This window comes from Hyperolius riggenbachi, chromosome 2 (assembly GCF_040937935.1).
Source record: "Hyperolius riggenbachi isolate aHypRig1 chromosome 2, aHypRig1.pri, whole genome shotgun sequence".
Lineage (NCBI taxonomy): Eukaryota > Metazoa > Chordata > Amphibia > Anura > Hyperoliidae > Hyperolius > Hyperolius riggenbachi.
This window is the reverse complement of record NC_090647.1, coordinates 484547979-484566939: the sequence shown is the minus strand read 5'-3', so window position 1 is coordinate 484566939 and position 18961 is coordinate 484547979. Positions and strand designations below refer to the sequence as shown.

At 43.9% G+C, this 18961-nt stretch overlaps 1 protein-coding gene across 1 annotated transcript in view; it reads right to left on the bottom strand.

The window, feature by feature from the left end:
- Nucleotides 1-18961, bottom strand: part of EFCAB5 (EF-hand calcium binding domain 5) — a 57934-nt gene that overhangs the window by 25595 nt on the left and 13378 nt on the right. Inside the window, exons 6-14 of the mRNA XM_068270327.1 lie at nt 18547-18702; nt 14906-15008; nt 12733-12909; nt 10163-10255; nt 8706-8798; nt 3470-3684; nt 2279-2435; nt 936-1222; nt 659-828 (exon numbers count right to left, since the gene is read on the bottom strand). Coding sequence (XP_068126428.1) covers nt 659-828; nt 936-1222; nt 2279-2435; nt 3470-3684; nt 8706-8798; nt 10163-10255; nt 12733-12909; nt 14906-15008; nt 18547-18702 — 1451 coding nt within the window. The remainder of the gene's footprint in view (nt 1-658; nt 829-935; nt 1223-2278; nt 2436-3469; nt 3685-8705; nt 8799-10162; nt 10256-12732; nt 12910-14905; nt 15009-18546; nt 18703-18961) is intronic.

The following is an 18961-nucleotide window of genomic DNA, read 5'->3' as shown; positions in this document are numbered from 1 at the left end:
ATGTGACTCCTGCTTAGTTTCCAGTTCAATGACTCTTTGTGGAATTCTCTATTAAGGATGGTTACACTGTTTTACCTTATGCAAAACAGAATTTTACCTCCTTAGGGCTTGTTCAGACAAGGAGCGTTTCCGTTTTTTTTTAAGCGCTGGCGATTTTATAAATCGCCCCAAAAGCGCTTGTGCAAAGTTTTCCTATGAGAGTGTTCACATGTGAGCATTTCCATTTCTTTGAAATCGCAAATGACCTACATGTACCATTTTCCAAGAGCGCTTTGGCTCAATGGAATGTATAGGGAAATCGCAAATCGCTTGAAAAAGCGCTTTGTATAGCGATTTCCCGAGCGCTTGTATGAATAAATACACGTCAGGAAGTGAAAAAAATGAATCGTTCAGCAAAAGCACTTAGAAAAGCACTTTTCAAAATGCAGAGAAAAGCGCTTTTAAAAAAAGCTCAATAAATCGCTCAGCGCTTGTGATAGCGCTGGGGATTTATAATGTGAACAAGGCCTGAAAACAAAAAGTATTTGCGATTATTCAGATTGGAGTGAGTATAAGTGGTCTCCCACAATGCATCACTGCTGAATATGCAAATCACCCCTTTGTTGTCCTAGGAGTTCTGTTCACCATGAACTTGCTGGGCAATCTGTAACTGTTTTACCTGACACCCTTCATGTCTCTGCGTAACGTCTTGTTTAATACATAGGCGGCATCCTCTGAGGTGCAAGCAACGTATCGGAGAACCTCATTCCATCTTTCTCCAGCTGAGCTCTGCTCCAGAAGAGCAATGTTGGCACTAATCTTTTTGTTGTTGCCATGGGCTTCGGCATCCTTTAGCAAAGAGATTAACAGAGAGATCAATGTACACTTGTGTATGCAGGGCATATAGGGTGTTTATGCTCAGTACAATGTGATAGCTCCTTGAGGTGTGGCGGTACCTTATAGAGGGCCTGGAACACAGCTTTGTAAACAGGATCCAGTCTTCCACCACTAGTTTCAGCCACCGCCTGAATGTGCTGAAGCCATTTCCTGCGGGAGGCTCCCCGCATCTTTTCCGCTTGGGTGCGCTCAACGCTAGAGGTCAGAAATTCCACCACATTTTCATACACTTCTTCTTCTGGGCCTGGTAGACCCTGGACCACGCCTAATATGTACTTAGTGAAATCGGTCACTGACATCTTCCTGGACCCACGCTGAGACTGGGAGGAGCCTACATTCTCTCTTCCTGTATAGTTAGGAACAGAGTTTATTAATATGTGGTAGTCAGAATGTGTATATAAGATCAGGAGAAAATACATTTCCACATAGCTGAGTATATATGCGTAAATGTATGAGCATGCAAGGGAAAATTCATTTTTGCCAAATGCATTGAATTCAATGGGCATTTTTACATAAATAGATGGATATTTTGCGAAAAATTAATTTTGAGCAAAATTAATTTTGCAACATTTTGACATTTCAAATGATGATTTTGCATTGTAATTATACATTTTCTATGCAAATTAACTACCAGGTGCAATTTTAGCTCATCACTATATGTCAGGAGTGCTGCTAAGGTTTCAGTGGCCCCAAGCAGCACGCAATTTGTGCCCCGCCCCCAAGGCAGGTAACCAAAGCTGTCCCCCCCTCCCCACAACAAAAAAATATAGATTTTTTGGGGGGGTTGGGGGAGGGGGAGGCAGCTAATTTAGGTAGGTAGCCAAAGGTGTGCACCCCTTTCCCCCAGTACAGGTAAACAAGGTGTCCCTCCAGGATAGGTAGCCACTACCAGTATAGGTAGCCAGGGTGCCCCCCAGTATAGGTAGCCACTACCAGTATAGGTAGCCAAGGTGTGCCCCCAGTATAGGTGGCCACCCCCAATATAGGTAGCCAAATTTGTGTGCCCCCCTATATAGGGAATTGGTGTCAGTAAGGGGTATGTGTAGCTTCCTACTCCCTCCCCTTTCCCAACACCTGCAGACCAGCGGTGACCTGAAGAGAGGAGAGCTGCGCACAGTAACCATGCGGCACATGTCAAATGCAGGAAGTGACCAATTACCTCACTTCTACATCTAAAGTGTATTCCATGGTCAATGTGCTGCTCTCCCCTGTGTTCGACTTGCTGCGGATCTGAGGTCTGTGTGTGACGGTGAGGCAGTGGCAGCCATGCAAGTCACAGACAGGGCGGCCCTGGCAACATGGGAAGCCCCTGCTATGGGTGAGACCTCAAGCCACTGCTTGGTTCAGCTGGGCCTAAACTGCACCCATGCTAAATGTAGGTTAGAAGAGGGAAAACTCTGACCTTTAGCCAATGCCTCCGATTCCATCCCTTCCTTATATTTGGACAGAACTCCTTCTACCTCCTCCATCTCCAAATAGCCAGCGCCTTCATTGTCCCACTTCTCAAACAGAGCCTGCAGTACAAGCTTCTGCCTGGCTGCAAGGGCATCTCGACGGACCTGCCAGCAGGGGAGACAAATATAGATATAGATTAGATTACATAGATTGGTGACCATTTTTTACACTCAGCAACAATAGTGGCTCAAGATCAGCACAGCAGCATAGAGGGTCAATGAGATGCTATTTTTTTCTAGCTTGCATGCAAGTGCTCCTCTTCCAGCTAGAGAACTGTTGGCTACCCACTCAACCTTCTTTACAGGGGAGGAGGGGGCAGGCAGGGAGACAGGGGCCTAGGCCGGCCCGGTACATAATGCAGAGAAGCAGAGGAAGGGAGCAATTTAAAGTATATTACCTGCTCCTGGCGGTGACATAGGCCAATCAAAAGAAGCAGGGCTGTAACTACCACGTATGGAGCCCCCTGCAAAAAAAAGATTGCAGGAACCCCCTAGGTCCATAGCTTCCCCCCCCCCCCCAACCCAGCAGGTAGCCACTAAAGAAACATCCCCACCAACTCCTCCCACCATGCAGAGTAGTGCAGAGAGCGTTATATTTACCTGCTTTCAGTATCGCGAATCTCCATGCATCACAGCCGCACTCTCTGCTGCCATTCGCCAAGCTCCTGATCACATGACTGTCCTTTAATAGGGAGCTGGTGAATGGCAGCAGAGAGAGTGTACTGTGATGCATGGACATCTGGGGCATTGTAGGCAGGTAGCGAGTGTAATATTACCTGCTTCCAGTGCTCCAGGTCTCCTCCATTCACCACAGCACACTCACTCTGTTGCCATTTACTGGCTCCCTATCACATGACTGATGCAAGTCATGTGATCAGGAGCTCAGCGAATGGCAGCAGAGATTGCTGGTGCTGGAAGCAGGTAAATATAACTCGGGGTCACAGGGCTATTGATACACCCATGGAAAGAAGTTAAGTGTGGGATTCAATTTGTTAATTTTCATGCTGCATGGATTGGCATACAGAATTTGTACAATCTTGCATCAACTAGAAATGATTTGCATCTGATTAATAATCCCTAAATTTGATCAACCTGTAAACTACAACTTCAGAAAATGTACAGTGAGCAGCTATCATTACTTTGGCCAGCAAGGCAAATCTTTCCTCTTCTGTCTCCACATATTCCTTCTCAATAAAGGAGGTGAGCTTCTCAACGCCAGCCAGCGGCGCCCCCTCCCCGACAAACGTCTCCATCAGCTGCACAAACTGAGGCAGGTTCAGGGCACTGCCGCTGAAGGCGCTGGGGATGCGGGACGGACCCCGGGTGCTGATATCTGAGATGAGGTTGCGTAAATCTGAAAACACAGATGAGAAAATTGCAAAACAATTTGTTTTCATAACATTTTTATTAGCAGAAGAAATATTAAACAAACTGGGTTAATTGTGTTGAATATACAACCGCTTGTTGAACAGTATTATAAGTGTACTGGAAGCAAACCTCAGGTATAAATCACATACTTACCTAAGAAAAGGAAAGCCTCTGGATCCTATAGAGGATTCCCACGCCCATTCTCCGGTCCCCCTTTGCTAAGCATGGACAACCCCCGCAGATTACCATTAAGAGCTTGGCGGTAAGAACATCGTAGCCGCACTCGGCTGTACTCTGCCTGCACAACAATGGCCACACTTGCGCAGTAAGTTGGAGCTGCTGCTGTGCATACAGGTGCAGCCGTGATCATGCAGGGGCGGCGTGGCCGCACTGGTGCCTGGAGGAGAGTGTGCCCCAATTCTTCTGGAGGGTCCTGGTTAGCGGTGACAGAAGTGAGAAAGACCCGGGAAGCCTCATGGTTTTATAACACGTGGAAGTGATATTCTGCCAAATACTTTCCATATTAAAAGGAGATACTGTAATAGCAAGTAGGTAAAAAGGGTGCCGCAATAGACTTTCATGTTATTTGCCTGCGATTAGTGGCTAACACCAGTTAAAGGATACCACAACTGAAATGTGACATAATGAGATAGACATGTGTATGTACAGTGCCTAGCACACAGATAACTATGCTGTGTTCCTTTTTTTCTTTCTCTGCCTGAAAGAGTTAAATATCAGGTATGTAAGTGGCTGACTCAGTCCTGACTCAGACAGGAAGTGACTACAGTGTGACCCTCACTGATAAGAAATTCCAACTATAAAACACTTTCCTAGCAGAAAATGGCTTCTGAGAGCAAGAAAGAGGTAAAAAAGGGGAATTTCTTATCAGTGAGGGTCACACTGTAGTCACTTCCTGTCTGAGTCAGGACTGAGTCAGCCACTTACATACCTGATATTTAACTCTTTCAGGCAGAGAAAGAAAAAAAGGAACACAGCATAGGTATCTGCGTGCTAGGCACTGTACATACACATGTCTATCTCATTATGTCACATTTCAGTTGTGGTATCCTTTAAAAGGACGTTGGGGCTGCCCACTTTGCAAAGTGCATCGCCCTTTTTACTGCTGATCGCTAAATAACTTTAAATACTATTGCAGCTATTATCGTTACAAAGTACACCGGAGGGCCGGGCCACCCGCTATGCAAACTGTCCAAAGTTCCCTCTATTTGTAGCCACAGTTTGCATAGCGGACAACTCCAGTGCCCCTTGCAATGATAATAGCTGAGGGAAGATTTAGGTAGGGGAGAGGTTTAGGTTTAAGCATTGGGGAGTTATTTAAAGAGAATCTGTATTGTTAAAATCGCACAAAAGTAAACATACCAGTGTGTTAGGGGACATCTATTACCCTCTGTCACAATTTCGCCGCTCCCCGCCGCATTAAAAGTGGTTAAAAACAGTTTTAAAAAGTTTGTTTATAAACAAACAAAATGGCCACCAAAACAGGAAGTAGGTTGATGTACAGCATGTCCACACATAGAAAATACATCCATACACAAGCAGGCTGTATACACCCTTCCTTTTGAATCTCAAGAGATCATTTGTGTGTTTCTTTCCCCCTGCAGTTCTCATGCACTGAAGTTTCAGGCTGCTCGTTTCTTCCTTGCAAACAGCTTTGCCCTTGTCTGAATTTCCTCAGTATGTGAAAGCCCAGCCAGCTCAGAGGACGATTTATCCAGCTTGTAAAAGATAAGAGAGAAGCTGCCCTAATCTAAATAATACACAGGCAGTGTGCATAGAGGGGCCTGGAAGGGGGAGTTCATAGCAAAACCACAACACTGAAGAACTTGGCAGCCTTCAAGACACAGGCCGACAAGTCTGACAGGGGAAAGATACATTGATTTATTACAGAGACTGTGATAGCAGAAAGTGCTGCAGTAAGCCAGAACACATTAGAATAGCTCTTGGAACTTGTAGGATGATAAAAAACAGGATGCAATTTTTGTTACGGAGTCTCTTTAAGCTTAGGCACCACCAGGGTGGGTTAAGGTTAGCCACACCTGGGGGGGGGGGGGGAATTAGGGTTAGGCACTGATAGAGGGAAGGTTCGTGCGAGAGTAAGGTTAGGTTAGGGCCTAGTAAAGTATTAATAAAGAATACTAATATTTTACTATCAAAATTAACTAGTTCAATATCACCCTTTTTATCAGGTGCCATTTTTCTTGTACGCACTGTACTAATATATAAGTATAAAAAGTCAGAGTCGGCTCCACTCAGGTCATCATTATGCTCCCTGTGGAGTGTTACCTCTATCACTCCCTGTCCTACATGACTGAAATTACTCATTTATTTTTATTACTTTTCCTCCTGAAAAAAAACAGATTATTGTTTTTATCTCATTTTCTCTTCAAAGAACCTCAGAAATTAAGTGACACCGGAGTCCACATAGTCATATTACAAAATGAGGAAGCATTTTATAAGCGCTGGATTCTTATAGTACTTAGTCAGCCTATTTCAATGGAGCCATTTTGTTCGAAGGAGAATAGATGATCTTAAATGATTTCCTGGCTGCCAGAACCTCCCTTTGATCTTACAGTCAAATGAAACACAAGAGTTTATACGAGTGACCACATCAAAGTGAATCGCAGATTGTGGTATAATAAGCTAATTCCACATGGCACAATATATAAAGAATTTGACTTTATGCAATAATCCTACACTCAGCGCCAGATATCCACCTGTACAGCTGCAGAGGGCAAATCAGCCTGTCCTGCTTTGCTGGGAAGGAAGACAGCTCCTAACAGATTAGATTCATACTCAGATTTGTAGAGATGTTTTTCTATGTCTATGAAAGTAAACATGCTGTTTGATTTTTATCCTTAATACCTTTACAGTGACCTAGCAACAGGGGATGCAGAAGTTGCTACCACACTAGGGCCTCTGGACCTGAGGGACCTTCATAAGGCCTCGTCCAGTCACTACAGTACTGGTAATAACCACCTCGTATATGCAGGGCCAGCGCATTCATAAAGGCAAGGGGGGCAATTGCCCCTTGGCTCCCAAGCGCTGCTGGCCCCCCTGCGCTGCCCGTCTTCCTAGTTCGATGCCTACCTCTTGTGACCGGCGCATGTCATTACGCAACAGGGGTAATGATCACAGGAGGTAGACCTGGGACAGGTGAGATACCAATGCTGTTATAGTGCAGGTGCCCCAGGAGCACATCAGAGATAAGGGGGGAGATTGGGAGGTGTCAGCTGGCTTGGGGCTGAGTTTGCTGGTGGGGCCCCCAGGTTACCTTTGCCCCAGGGCCCCATGGGGTGTTGAACCAGCCCTGAGTATATGAGCTTTGGATATTATAATCATAACAATTCATTTTACACAATGCATTTTTTTTTTTTAGCCACAACCTCTAGTTAGTTATCAATGAGAGTTATGCTACAATTTGACTACAGAAAACATTCATTTGGATTCTTAACCCTTACAGTGAGAACAAAGAAAAAAGGAACACAACCTAGTTCTAGTCAAGACTGGGACTGTACATATGCACGTTTATCTCATTATGGGGTTGATTCACACAACCCTGGTAAAATTGCAGTACGCATACATGTTATGTATACAGTGCATCTGTTCGCAGTAAAATCTGCATTAAGCAAATAGCTTTAAACGCAGATTTTAAATACAAAATAAGGCCATTTTTCTGGGGTTTTGGTAATCAACCCTCATATCACTTCAGGTACCCTGTTATGTGTTTGCGTTAAAAGTACAGTAACTGTGGTGTTCATACTTCTGGCCTGTAGATGGCACTGTGATATTACTATGGTATTACTGTGATACTGCATGATTACACAGGATCTATCTATGCTGTTCTAGTATTGTTGATTCCAGGTCTTGTCTGCCTGTGTGTGCTGGATATGAAAAGCAAAGCTTGGCTTGATGTACAGAACTGCAGTAATTTGTAAATAAACCTAGTTCCAATTATTCTGCATCTGTGCTTACTGAACACATGAGTAACCTACTTTATGTAATTAAAACCAGGCAATCCACTGATTATTCCCCCCGCCCAAATAAGATAGGGGAGAGGCGATATACCAGTAAGAGAGGGTGAGAAAACATGGGGGAGAGCGAAACACACACTTCAGTGAGAAAGAGGTAATTGGATTTAAAGTTAACCGAAACCGAGTGAAAAGAGTTTTACATACCCGGAGCTTCTACCGGCACCCTGCAGCCTTCCTGTGCCCACGCCAGTCCTCAACAATAAACAATCCTCCGCCGTTACACCCAATGCCCGCCCCCCCCCCCCCCGTTTATATTTGTGAGCACATGCATCCTTGTTCGCGTTCCTGTCGGCAAAAGCCTCCTGTGCAGTAAGAGAAAATCTTGTACTGCACCTGCGCAGGATGCTATAGCCGAGCTGTGCAGGCGCAGTGGCCTGTTGACTGTCAGTCAGCAGAAAACTAAACGAAGCCATGGCAGGAAGGATTGGACGGCTGCTAGGGGGGCGGTAGAAGCCTCAGGTAAGTGAAACTGTCTTGTTTTTTTTAATCGGTTTAGGATCACTTTAGGAGGGCTGTCACATGAGCAGCCCGAGACCAGAAAGTATTCAGCTGATTTATCTGTCCAGACCAGGCATGGGCAAACTTGGCCCTCTAGCTGTTAAGGAACTACAAGTCCCACAATGCATTGCAGGAGTCTGATAGCCACAATCATGCCTCATAAAGGCAAATGTATTGTGGGACTTGTAGTTCCTTAACAGCTGGAGGGCCAAGTTTGCCCATGCCTGGTCCAGACAATCCTCAGTGCTTCTTCTCCTTTAACTACAGAAGTCAGCTCAGCTGATTATAAGCATTGTTATCTATATCCACTGCCCTCTGCGGCATGTTCAGTTTGGTGTTACAGGAGACAATGAATAGAGATAATAATGAGGACAGTCGACATCTGTAATGAAGAGGGAAGTGAACAAAGTAACTATCAAATTCCTGAAGGCAAATAGAATTATTCCTTCATTTTTACCTGTGAATTTAGAGGCTGCATCATTGCAATCTTCCTGGCTTCGGTCACCATATGAGCTGTACCTGATCGCTAGATCTGACGTTAGCAGATCACCTATAAAGAAGAATCAACCATGGAGTAATTTCATACATATTATTTGACAAGGTGTATCCCCTTGAAAAATATTTTACCCAAAAATGAGCAGCCACATGACTTGTGTGAACAGTGCTCTAAAGAGAAATTTGAAGTGCTGCTGAAGAATGTCCTCAACAATGACAGTTTCAATCTAGACAGTGAAGAATATGTTCAGCCTCAATGCCCTCCCCTACCTGCTGCCCCCCATATAGTATGGTGCAGCAGGTGTTGCTTTATGTAAGCATAATTACCTGCTAGCATTACCTGGGTTTCCTCTGCCTCTTCAGTTGCTGATGGATGTGGCACGGGTCAGAGAGCATGGGATCAGAGGACGATAAGACAAACATCTAGCTATATACGCTGGGGAGGGGGAGGAGGGACATAGATGTCTGGCTATATATACTGGGGGAGGGGGGTGTCATCTAGCTGTACATACTTGACTGGGGGGTGGAAGGGGGGCATTTGTTGGCCATATGTACTTGGCTGGAGAAGGGGGGGACATCTAGCTATATATACTGGACTGGGGAGAGATGGATGATTGGACGGTTATCTAGCTACATATTCTGGGCTGGGTAAGACATCTATACTAGGGAGGAGGGTCATGTGGCTATACATGCTTGGCAAGGGGGGGAACGAGTTACCTAAACTGAGCTGGGGATAGACAGATGAACAGACAGACAGTCATCTAGCTACATGTACTGGGCTTGGGGGGAGGGGGGAGGGGGATTGCACTACCATCTGGCTGAATATACTGGGGGACAGACATCCGGCTGCATATTCTGGGGGGTTGTGGATCTGGCTACATATATCGGTGAGGTTATCTGCCTACATATACAAGGGGGTCATATAGCTACATATACTGGGCGGGGGGGGAACGGGACATCTAGCTATACATACTGGGGGAGCACTGGCATAGCTAAGGAGCTGTGGGCCCCGATGCAAGTTTTACATTGGGCCCCCCCAAGCACTCTATACATAACAATTGATACGGCGCACCAAAACCTGACAATGGCAACTACAGTTTCAGAGGTGCAAGAAGGGGATGGGGAACAGTTTGTTAATGATTACCACTATTCATAGTATTTCTAGAAGTGATTATTATGAGCACAGGACCAATAGAGAGGTAATACTGCAGTTGAGAAAGGGCCCCCTCGGGTCCCCTCTGGCCCAAGGGCCCTGATGCGGTCGCTACCTCTGCACCCCCTATTGCTGGGGTAGAGGGGTCATCTCGCTATACACATTTAAGTTATAAACTAGGCATTAGCTTTGAACCTGGCCCCACTGAAAACAGGTTTTCCCATTTCTGTGACCAAAAGTGGTATTTAAAGTGTAATGTTAGTTACCTGACCAAGGTTTTCCCTCAATAAAGTGTGACTCTCGGCTGCCAATGTCTTCAGTTTGAGGGGCTTGTTCATTCTCTGCAGGGTCTGTTGTGCCTACAAAAAGAAAGAGGATTAAATGGGAATGCATATGGACAAGGAACAGTAACATTCTGTCCAGAACATCAGTCTTAAAGGACAACTGTCACAAAAATATATAACATTTCAAATACATACATATAAAATGTAGATTTCTTTCAGAATAAGGGATAATTTGCATATTTAGTAGGTGTGCATTGTGGGTAACCACAAATGTTCATTTATAACTGAATTATTGCAAATTTCCTTCTGTTTTAAGAAGGCAATTACACCTAGCTTTGCTTTTTTAGTAGGAGGGCTTTTTGGTTCCTTTCATCCCCCTATACATTCCTAGTAGTTTGGGTCACCCTGAGCTGCTTGGTTACTCTTTCAGAATAAAATGCACTATAAATTACTTTTTTCTCCCCACTGTCTCTGATGCTGGATCCACACCATACAATTTTTTGGCCGATTTACCTGCCAGATCGATTATTTCTAGCATGTCCGATCTGAGAATCGATTGATTTTTTTGAGCGATTTTCTGACCGATTTCCATAGAGACGAATGGAAATCGATTAGAAAATCGCTCAAAATCTATCAATTCTCAGATCGGACATGCTGGAAATAATCGATCTGGCAGGTAAATCGGCTAAAAAATTGTATGGTGTGGATCCAGCATTACAGTAGAGAGTGAAAATCTTAGGGATCTGACAGGTTTTGGACTAGTCCATCTCCTCATGAGGTCCTTTAATAGCCCATTGATAGGGGTGGATACACGAATGTACAATTACAGGCAATGATGCAAAATACAGTACTTTAAGGCAGAGATATTAGTTGCCACTCAACCGAAGACCAGATATAGCATGCTATTCATTATCAAACATGCTATTAGATACACCAATAGCTCTGCTGCAGGTTCTTGGGGCAAATTAAGTCACTTCCTGCAGTGGATTAACTTCATACTATTCAATATGCACCTGATGAGTCACTTTAGACTATGAAACTAGTAGAGCTGCGCTGTTGATGTGGAAATAGTGTGGCATGGATGTGACATCAGAGGTTGATACGGAAGGAAAAATGTCACGACCCAAGCCAGCCACATGGCTCATGCATGGGATAGAGTTGCTGAAACTCTGTGATTTTATTCATCGTAAGTGAGCACTCTTATTCATATTACATTTCCTATAGGTTTTACGCTATAGTGGCCTGAATGTTTTTTATCTGAGGTATTGATACATGAGACCTGTGCAAGAGGAAGCAGTCTAAGAGAGTCCTGGGCGGTGGGGGCAGCTTAGATGACCTCAATGCGCTGAGAGGGTCAGATCTAAAGGGTTGAGTGCTCACTTCTGAAGGTGAAGTGGTAGTGTCTAGCTTCAAAATCGTCTGAAGGTTGTCTTCTCAGATGTGGACCTCAAATCCACTGTGGTGTTACTTGGTGGAAGAATACTGCATTTTTTCAGCATAAGGACTTCTGTTATCCATGTAGGCTATCATAGTATTACATATTGGATTTATTTTTTCTGCGTTGTGTGAAGCGCACCACCGGGACTGTTAATTAGTTTCTGAATTTTCTACCAAAGTGGTTCATTGTGTCAGCGCACCACATATCTGTTATGTAATTTCAGTGTTCAGGTAAAGCACTGAAATAAGCAATATGGCTTACCTACAGACTCTGCATCCAATACTACTAAATTAATTTAAAGAGACTCCGTAACAAAAATTGCATCCTGTTTTTTATCATCCTACAAGTTCCAAACGCTATTCTAATGTGTTCTGGCTTACTGCAGCACTTTCTACTATCACAGTCTCTGTAATAAATCAATGTATCTTTCCCCTGTCAGACTTGTCGGCCTGTGTCTGGAAGGCTGCCAAGTTCTTCAGTGTTGTGGTTCTGCTATGAACTCCCACTTCCAGGCCCCTCTATGCACTCTGCCTGTGTATTATTTAGATTAGGGCAGCTTCTCTCTTCTCTCTTATCTTTTACAAGCTGGATAAATCGTTCTCTGAGCTGGCTGGGCTTTCACATACTGAGAAATTACAGACAAGGGCAAAGCTGTTTGCAGGAAGAAAAGAGCAGCCTGAAACTTCAGTGCATGAGAATTGCAGGGGGAAAGAAACACACAAATGATCTCTTGAGATTCAAAAGGAAGGGTGTATACAGCCTGCTTGTGTATGGATGTATTTTCTATGTGTGGACATACTGTACATCAACCTACTTCCTGTTTTGGTGGCCATTTTGTTTGTTTATAAACAAACTTTTTAAAACTGTTTTTAACCACTTTTAAATGTGGCGAGGAGCGGCGAAATTGTGACAGAGGGTAATAGGAGATGTCCCCTAACGCACTGGTATGTTTACTTTTGTGCGATTTTAACAATACAGATTCTCTTTAAGTATAGGAGAATGGCTGACACAGAGGCATTTTAGGGTCACTCAGGACCCCAACTGCTTCTGGGCCCCATAAGAGCCACTGTAGCTGTAAGGGTTATTGCTATGCCCCTACTGACCACCATACAACCTTCTCCTGCATCTTCTGCAGTCTTCCTCTGCTCTTCTTCTGCAGGAAGAGACTCCGATGTCTCAGTAGAGATCTCTGCAGTGGGCTTTTCTCTTTTCTCTTCTGCTGGGTTCACACCTTCCTGGAAATCAACCCAGAAGTCACTGGGATCCATTTCTCCTAGCTCAATCACAGGCCCTGAAATAAGAATATGTATGCTCAAAATTCCTTCATCCACACTCATACAAAATATAGCATTAAATTAATATTCATGGCTTTTCCATTAAAATAACCATTATGCTTATATTAAGAGAAACACACACACACATAAAAAAAACTACCCAAACTACCCCCTTCATTAGCTCATAGAATCTGACAACCATCAGAACAGTTTCCTTTCTGGTAACCTTGTTGCATTGTGGGAAATATTGGCTGTTTCCAACTGCCAAGCAACCGGTATCTCCATCTGTGTATGTATGTATATATATGTACCTATAAAAAGCAACCTTTTAGACTATCACAATGTTAGTGGTTGTGGTTATAGATAATGACAGTTGGTGCCGTCTAGTTTTTTTCTTCTCTGCCTGTAGTAAAGATGATGACCAGCAGACTCATTGTGAATCAAACAACATGAATAAATTGTATGGAGAATATCAATCATTTATTTACCTTTCTTCTATTTTTTAACTTCTCACTTTAAAAATTACAAAAATAGTACAGTTGTCTACAGCTGCCAATCAGAATTCACCTTCCAGTGATCCAGCTTCTAACAAATTGACCTTTATTGAATGTTTTCTCTCAGGAGATAATTTTTCATCTTATCTAATAATAACTTTTAGCATTTGCAATTGAAAAATTACCAACAAGTAGGTCAAAAAGTTATATCAAACTTATTTTAAGTAATTTCTTACATGCTGGAAGCTTTAACCACTTAACGACCAGCCAACGCCGATAGGCAGCAGCTGGTCGCAGTGGTGTTTCCATTCCATGTCAATTGACGGACGGAGTCTCAGTGAACAGCCTGCGAGCCTCCAATCGCGGCTCGCAGGCGAAATGTAAACACGCGGGGAAGAAATCCCCGGTGTTAACAGCGTACGGCGCTGCTGTCACAGCAGCGCCGTAAAGGAGATCGGCGATCCCCGGCCTCTGATTGGCCGGGGATCGCCGCCGTCTGATAGGCTGAAGCCTATCAGAAGCAGTACAGGCTGGATCGCCGTCCTGTACCGCCCATAGAGGGAAGGAGAGGGAGGGAAGGAGAGGGAGAGGGGAATAGCAGTGCAGAGGGGGACTTTGAGGACCCCCCGCTAAACACAGATAGCCGGCGGCGATCAGACCCCCCCCAGCAGGACATCCCCCTAGTGGGGAAAAAGGGGGGGGGGAGAAGTCTGATCGCCCTGCCTAAAACCTGATCTGTGCTGGGGGCTGAAGAGCCCACCCAGCACAGATCATTAAGAAATCAGCCGGTCCTTAAGTGGTTAAAGGATTACCAAGGTAAATAATATTGCAAGGACGGGGGTAGCAGGCATGTACAAGGAGCAGTCCTCATGCCTACCGCTCCCCTCATTCACCTCTATCCCCCTCTGTTCTCTTGTAAAAGCCAGCAGAAGCTGCTTCCTGGTCGGCCAGGTTGGCAGCAGTGCGCATGCATGAGGCCCAGCGAGGCGTGTCATTGATCGCACACCCATAGCCGGGAGTGCTCTGCGCATGCGCAATAGGAGTCGTCTTGTAGTACGCACACTCCTGGCCAACAATGATACCCGCCACTGGACCTAGCGCTTGCATGAGGAATGCTCCCTGCACATGCTTGCTTACCCCGTTCTTAAAATCTTATTCACCTTGATTATCCATTAAAGGTATTTTATTGGTAAGGTTTGAAAGTGTCTCCTTTGAGAAAACTCAGGAGAAAAGTTATTAGGATAAGGGCCATTGGCCGTTATTCAATTCACTTTTTCTCCTAAGTTTTCTCCTGGGAGATAATTATTCCTTCTATGTTGAAAATAACTTTTCAGAACTCTGCAATTGCCCAAAAGTAGGTGAAAAGTACATTTAAAATTATTCTGAGTATTTTCTTGCTTACTGATGGCTTAAAAGGCATCCTATTGATGAGGTGTGAAAATATCATCTAGGAAAAAAAGTGAATTGAATAAGGGCCATTGTGTTATAGTTTGTACTGATGCTTTAACTCGTTTCTCACATTGTCGAGGGTTTCTTGGCTGCCAGTCCTCGTCCTCAGGGCTTATTGTGTCATAGAACATGTCCATGAGTGCCAGAACCCGCTGTCTGTCCAGGAAACCAACCTGAAAACACAACCAAATCAAAAGTATTGATGTCAGCAGGCTCAGCACTATTAGAAGACACTCTTCTGAAAATTCAAATGAAGAGCACTACTCAGGGGCGTAACTAGACTTAATAGGGCCCCCTGCAAAAATGATAGCATGGGGCCCCCTTGGAGATGAGCGTAATGATGTAATTACGATTTCGCGAAATTTCGCGTAATTAGTGTAATTACGATTATGGCCGTAAGTACATAATCGTAATGAAGAAGGATTTCGTGAAATTTCGCGTAACCGTAATTTTCGCGTAATTTTCGCATTACTTTGGGTGTTACGAAATGAATGCGTATGGCCATGCTCCCAAGCGGAAAAGTTGACGCATGGATCAATGTTAGGTAGCCGCCGACTTTAAGTGTTAATAGCAAAGCCCCCTTAAATGCTAAGAGCCTCAAATTTGGAGAATACATTAAGGAGATCAGAAGGAATAAGAGGAAAACATTTTTTTTCAAAAAGACGTTATAGTTTTTGAGAAAATCGATGTTAAAGTTTCAAAGTAAAAATTTATACATCGGAGGTGGAGAAGAGCCCCTTGTCCTTGGATTGGACAAGGGCTCGGAGGGGGAGGGGAAAGCTTGGCTGCCCCTCCCCTTCCGAGACCCCCCAATCCATGGACCATGCGGGCTGGTATAGTCAGGGTGCGGAGCCCCACGCGGCCGGTGCTCCGCATTCTGGCTATCCCAGCCTGCATGGGGGACAAGGGGTTAAAGAGGTCTGGGAGGGGGGACCCCACGTCGTTTTTTTTAATATTTCCCACACTCAGAACGAAGTAAGTAAAACTCTTCCCACTTGGGGGAATCTATAAAAATAATACACTATTGTTACCTGTGCAAAAAAACCTGACATTTTCCGCATTTAAAAGACATTTTTGCCCTTGAAACTTAAAAATCGATTTTCTCAAAAACTATAAGGTCTTTTTGAAAAAAAAAAAATTTCCTCTTATTCCCACTGATCCCCTTAATATACCCTAGGAATTTGGTGTTCCTAAACTTTAAGCAGGCTTTGCTATTAACCGTTAAAGTCGGCGGGTTTTTAAATGTATACATTTTTACTTTGAAACTTTAACATCGATTTTCTCAAAAACTATAAGGTCTTTTTGAAAAAAAAAATTTTCCTCTTATTCCTCCTGATCTCCTTAATATATTCTCCAAATTTGAGGCTTTTAGCATTTAAGGGGGCTTTGCTATTAACCCTTAAAGTCGGCGGCTTTTTTATATTATACGGAGCGTTACGGTTTAACGCGAAATTACGGTAGCGTTTAATGCGAAATTACGGCATGAACGAAACGCGAAATTACGCTTTGAAAATTACGCTTACGGTATTTTCAATTACGATTTTAATGGCAATTACGCTACGCTAATTTCGCATCGTAATCGCAAATTTCGCATGCGTAATTATAGTAATGCGAAATTACGAAAATTTCGGCTCAACTCTACCCCTTGGTCCCCGAACCCCATGAGGGTCATGTGATTGGGAGTCGGCGAATGGCAGCCGGGAGTGTTCTGCTGTAAAGCAGTGTCTAGAAGCAGGAAAAAATTACAGCTACTCGCTACTCTGCATGGCGGGAGGAGGTGGCAGGGACTTGTTTTGAGCGAACGGGGAGGTTTTTTTGCTAATTGGCTGCATATATGGTTGGGGAGAGGGAGGAGGAGGGGCCCCCAAAGCCTATGGGCCCCTTGCGATGGCAGGGGTCGCAGGGGTGATTGCTACACCCATGGCTCTACTTTATAATTCTGGTACTCTCACATTAACCTGACAACCAGGAATACGCATGAATACACTAAGCCTGATGATGAGGCTGATAAACAATAATGATTTTATAGCACAGTAATCACTAATTTAGTTTGTGAATATCCAGGTCATTCACAAGGCAACTTAGGCAGGTGCCTAATGCCTGGTGGGTGTTCAGAGGCTTAACTACCCTGCAAGGGCGTAACTAGAAATCACTGGGCCCCCCTGCACAACTTTGGATGGAGCCCCCTTCCCCTGCACACTGAATAGGGACAGTCTACAAATCTGTCTACAAAACTTTGTATGATTTGTTATCAGTAACTGAGCAGATGCAGTCATTAGAACAATTGTACAGAGAGCAGAAAGTTTTCTCTCTCCTTGCCCTTGGACTGAGGTGCTACACCTGCTATTGCCGAAATTCTGTTTTGTCCCCACGTTTATTGCCTGATGAAGCGAGCTGGGCCTGCGAAACGCGTTGCACTGTTTTTGGGGTACCATATAATAAATGTATTGATTTATATGAAGACAGGATCTCGTGTCTGCTTTTGGGAGGCAAGCCCACCACTTTCTACAAGCTATTTTTAAAAAGGTTATTGACTTTTATCCTGCTGGCGCCTCTGTTCTACATACAAATACTCTGTGTCCACTCCTGGTGGAAGGGAGTGCTACCCCCTTTCTTGTTTCTTTACTACAGAGGGCGACTTCTTAATCCTGAGTGAGGACATGCCTAATCTCCTCACCTGCCTATTGAGTGGTTGCCTGAATGGTAACCCATGTTTGTGAGTATAAATTCTCTGACTAAACCACTTACCAATTGTCTTTAACATACTACACCATATTGGGCTCTCGTTTTTTTCTATTTTATTTCCTTGCCCTTAGTTGTCAGTCTCTCAGGACAGGGCCCCCTGTGGCTTCTGGGCCCCCCTGCGGCTGCATCTCTTGCAGGGTCTATTGTTACGCCCCTGCTACCCTGTCCTATGAGGCACTGCCCCACTTACCTTACCATAGTGGTCAGGTGCCTTTATGCATGTACAGTATGTTTTAAGGGAAACCATAACCAAGGATTTAACTACATCCCAGTCAATAGCTGATACCCCCTTTACCACAAGAAATCTTTTCCTTTTCTCAAATGGATCATCAGGGGGCTCTGTATGGCTGATAGTGTGGTGAAACCCCTCCCACAGTGTGATGTCAGCACCTAGGTCCTGACATCACACTGTGAGAGCCTTGTTGCATTTTGGGAAATAAGAGCTGCTTCCAACTGCCTTTTAAAAAAAGCAGCATTTCCTTCCGCAGACATCGCCTGCCAGCAGTAAAGATGTCTCCTGTTATAAACTTCAGAATATAAATCAGAGAGAGGAAAGATTTGGGCAATCAATAACTAAATCATTTATAAATAAATTATTGTAAAAATGAAGCACTTTTTTTCATTACACTGCAGTTCCTCTTTAAGATCATTATCTATATTTGTGTATATCTATGTACATGTGTTTTGCTATAAATGTTATATAACCACATTTTTAAATAAAACCCGATCGGGAGTGACGGAAATTTCTGTAAAATTTGATTGACTGGTTTAGGATAGATTGTCAATTTCCTGATTTATGGGCCAATGCAATTTTTTTTTTTTTTTCAGAATTAGGGAAAAATGTTACGCACGTGTGATATATTGGCCAGAGTTTTCAAATGTTACAATCAATCAGAGAAAATGTACATCTCGAATTGAAAAGAAATACAACAAATTGAGTGGTGTGTGGCCAATAAAAAGACCAACCTTTCCTGCGTCACAAGCCAGGAAGAGCTCTGTAAACTTCTGTCTCCAGATGTCGTGTCTGATGGTCTCCCGGAACATGTCAGCACACTGCGCCATGTGGTGGAGGAACTCCTGAAATACGTCTGTGCTGATGTGGCTGATAAATGGATAGACATACTGAAAAGATATAAGGCCACAAAATCATTTAATATTGTTCTGTAGAAACAAAAACACAAATCGGCAAAATAAACTTACAGTATGTAAATGTATGCACTATAATCCCTGGTCCTCCCTTTCTTTACTCTGCAGGTCTCTCCTTACCTAGGACTGAAGTGATGAGGTGAAGACACTCCAGTGCATCTTCCAAGATGGCTAATGTGTCACGCCTCTTCCAGTTACAGGAAATATAAAATAGGTATAGTGGCATTGACTGACT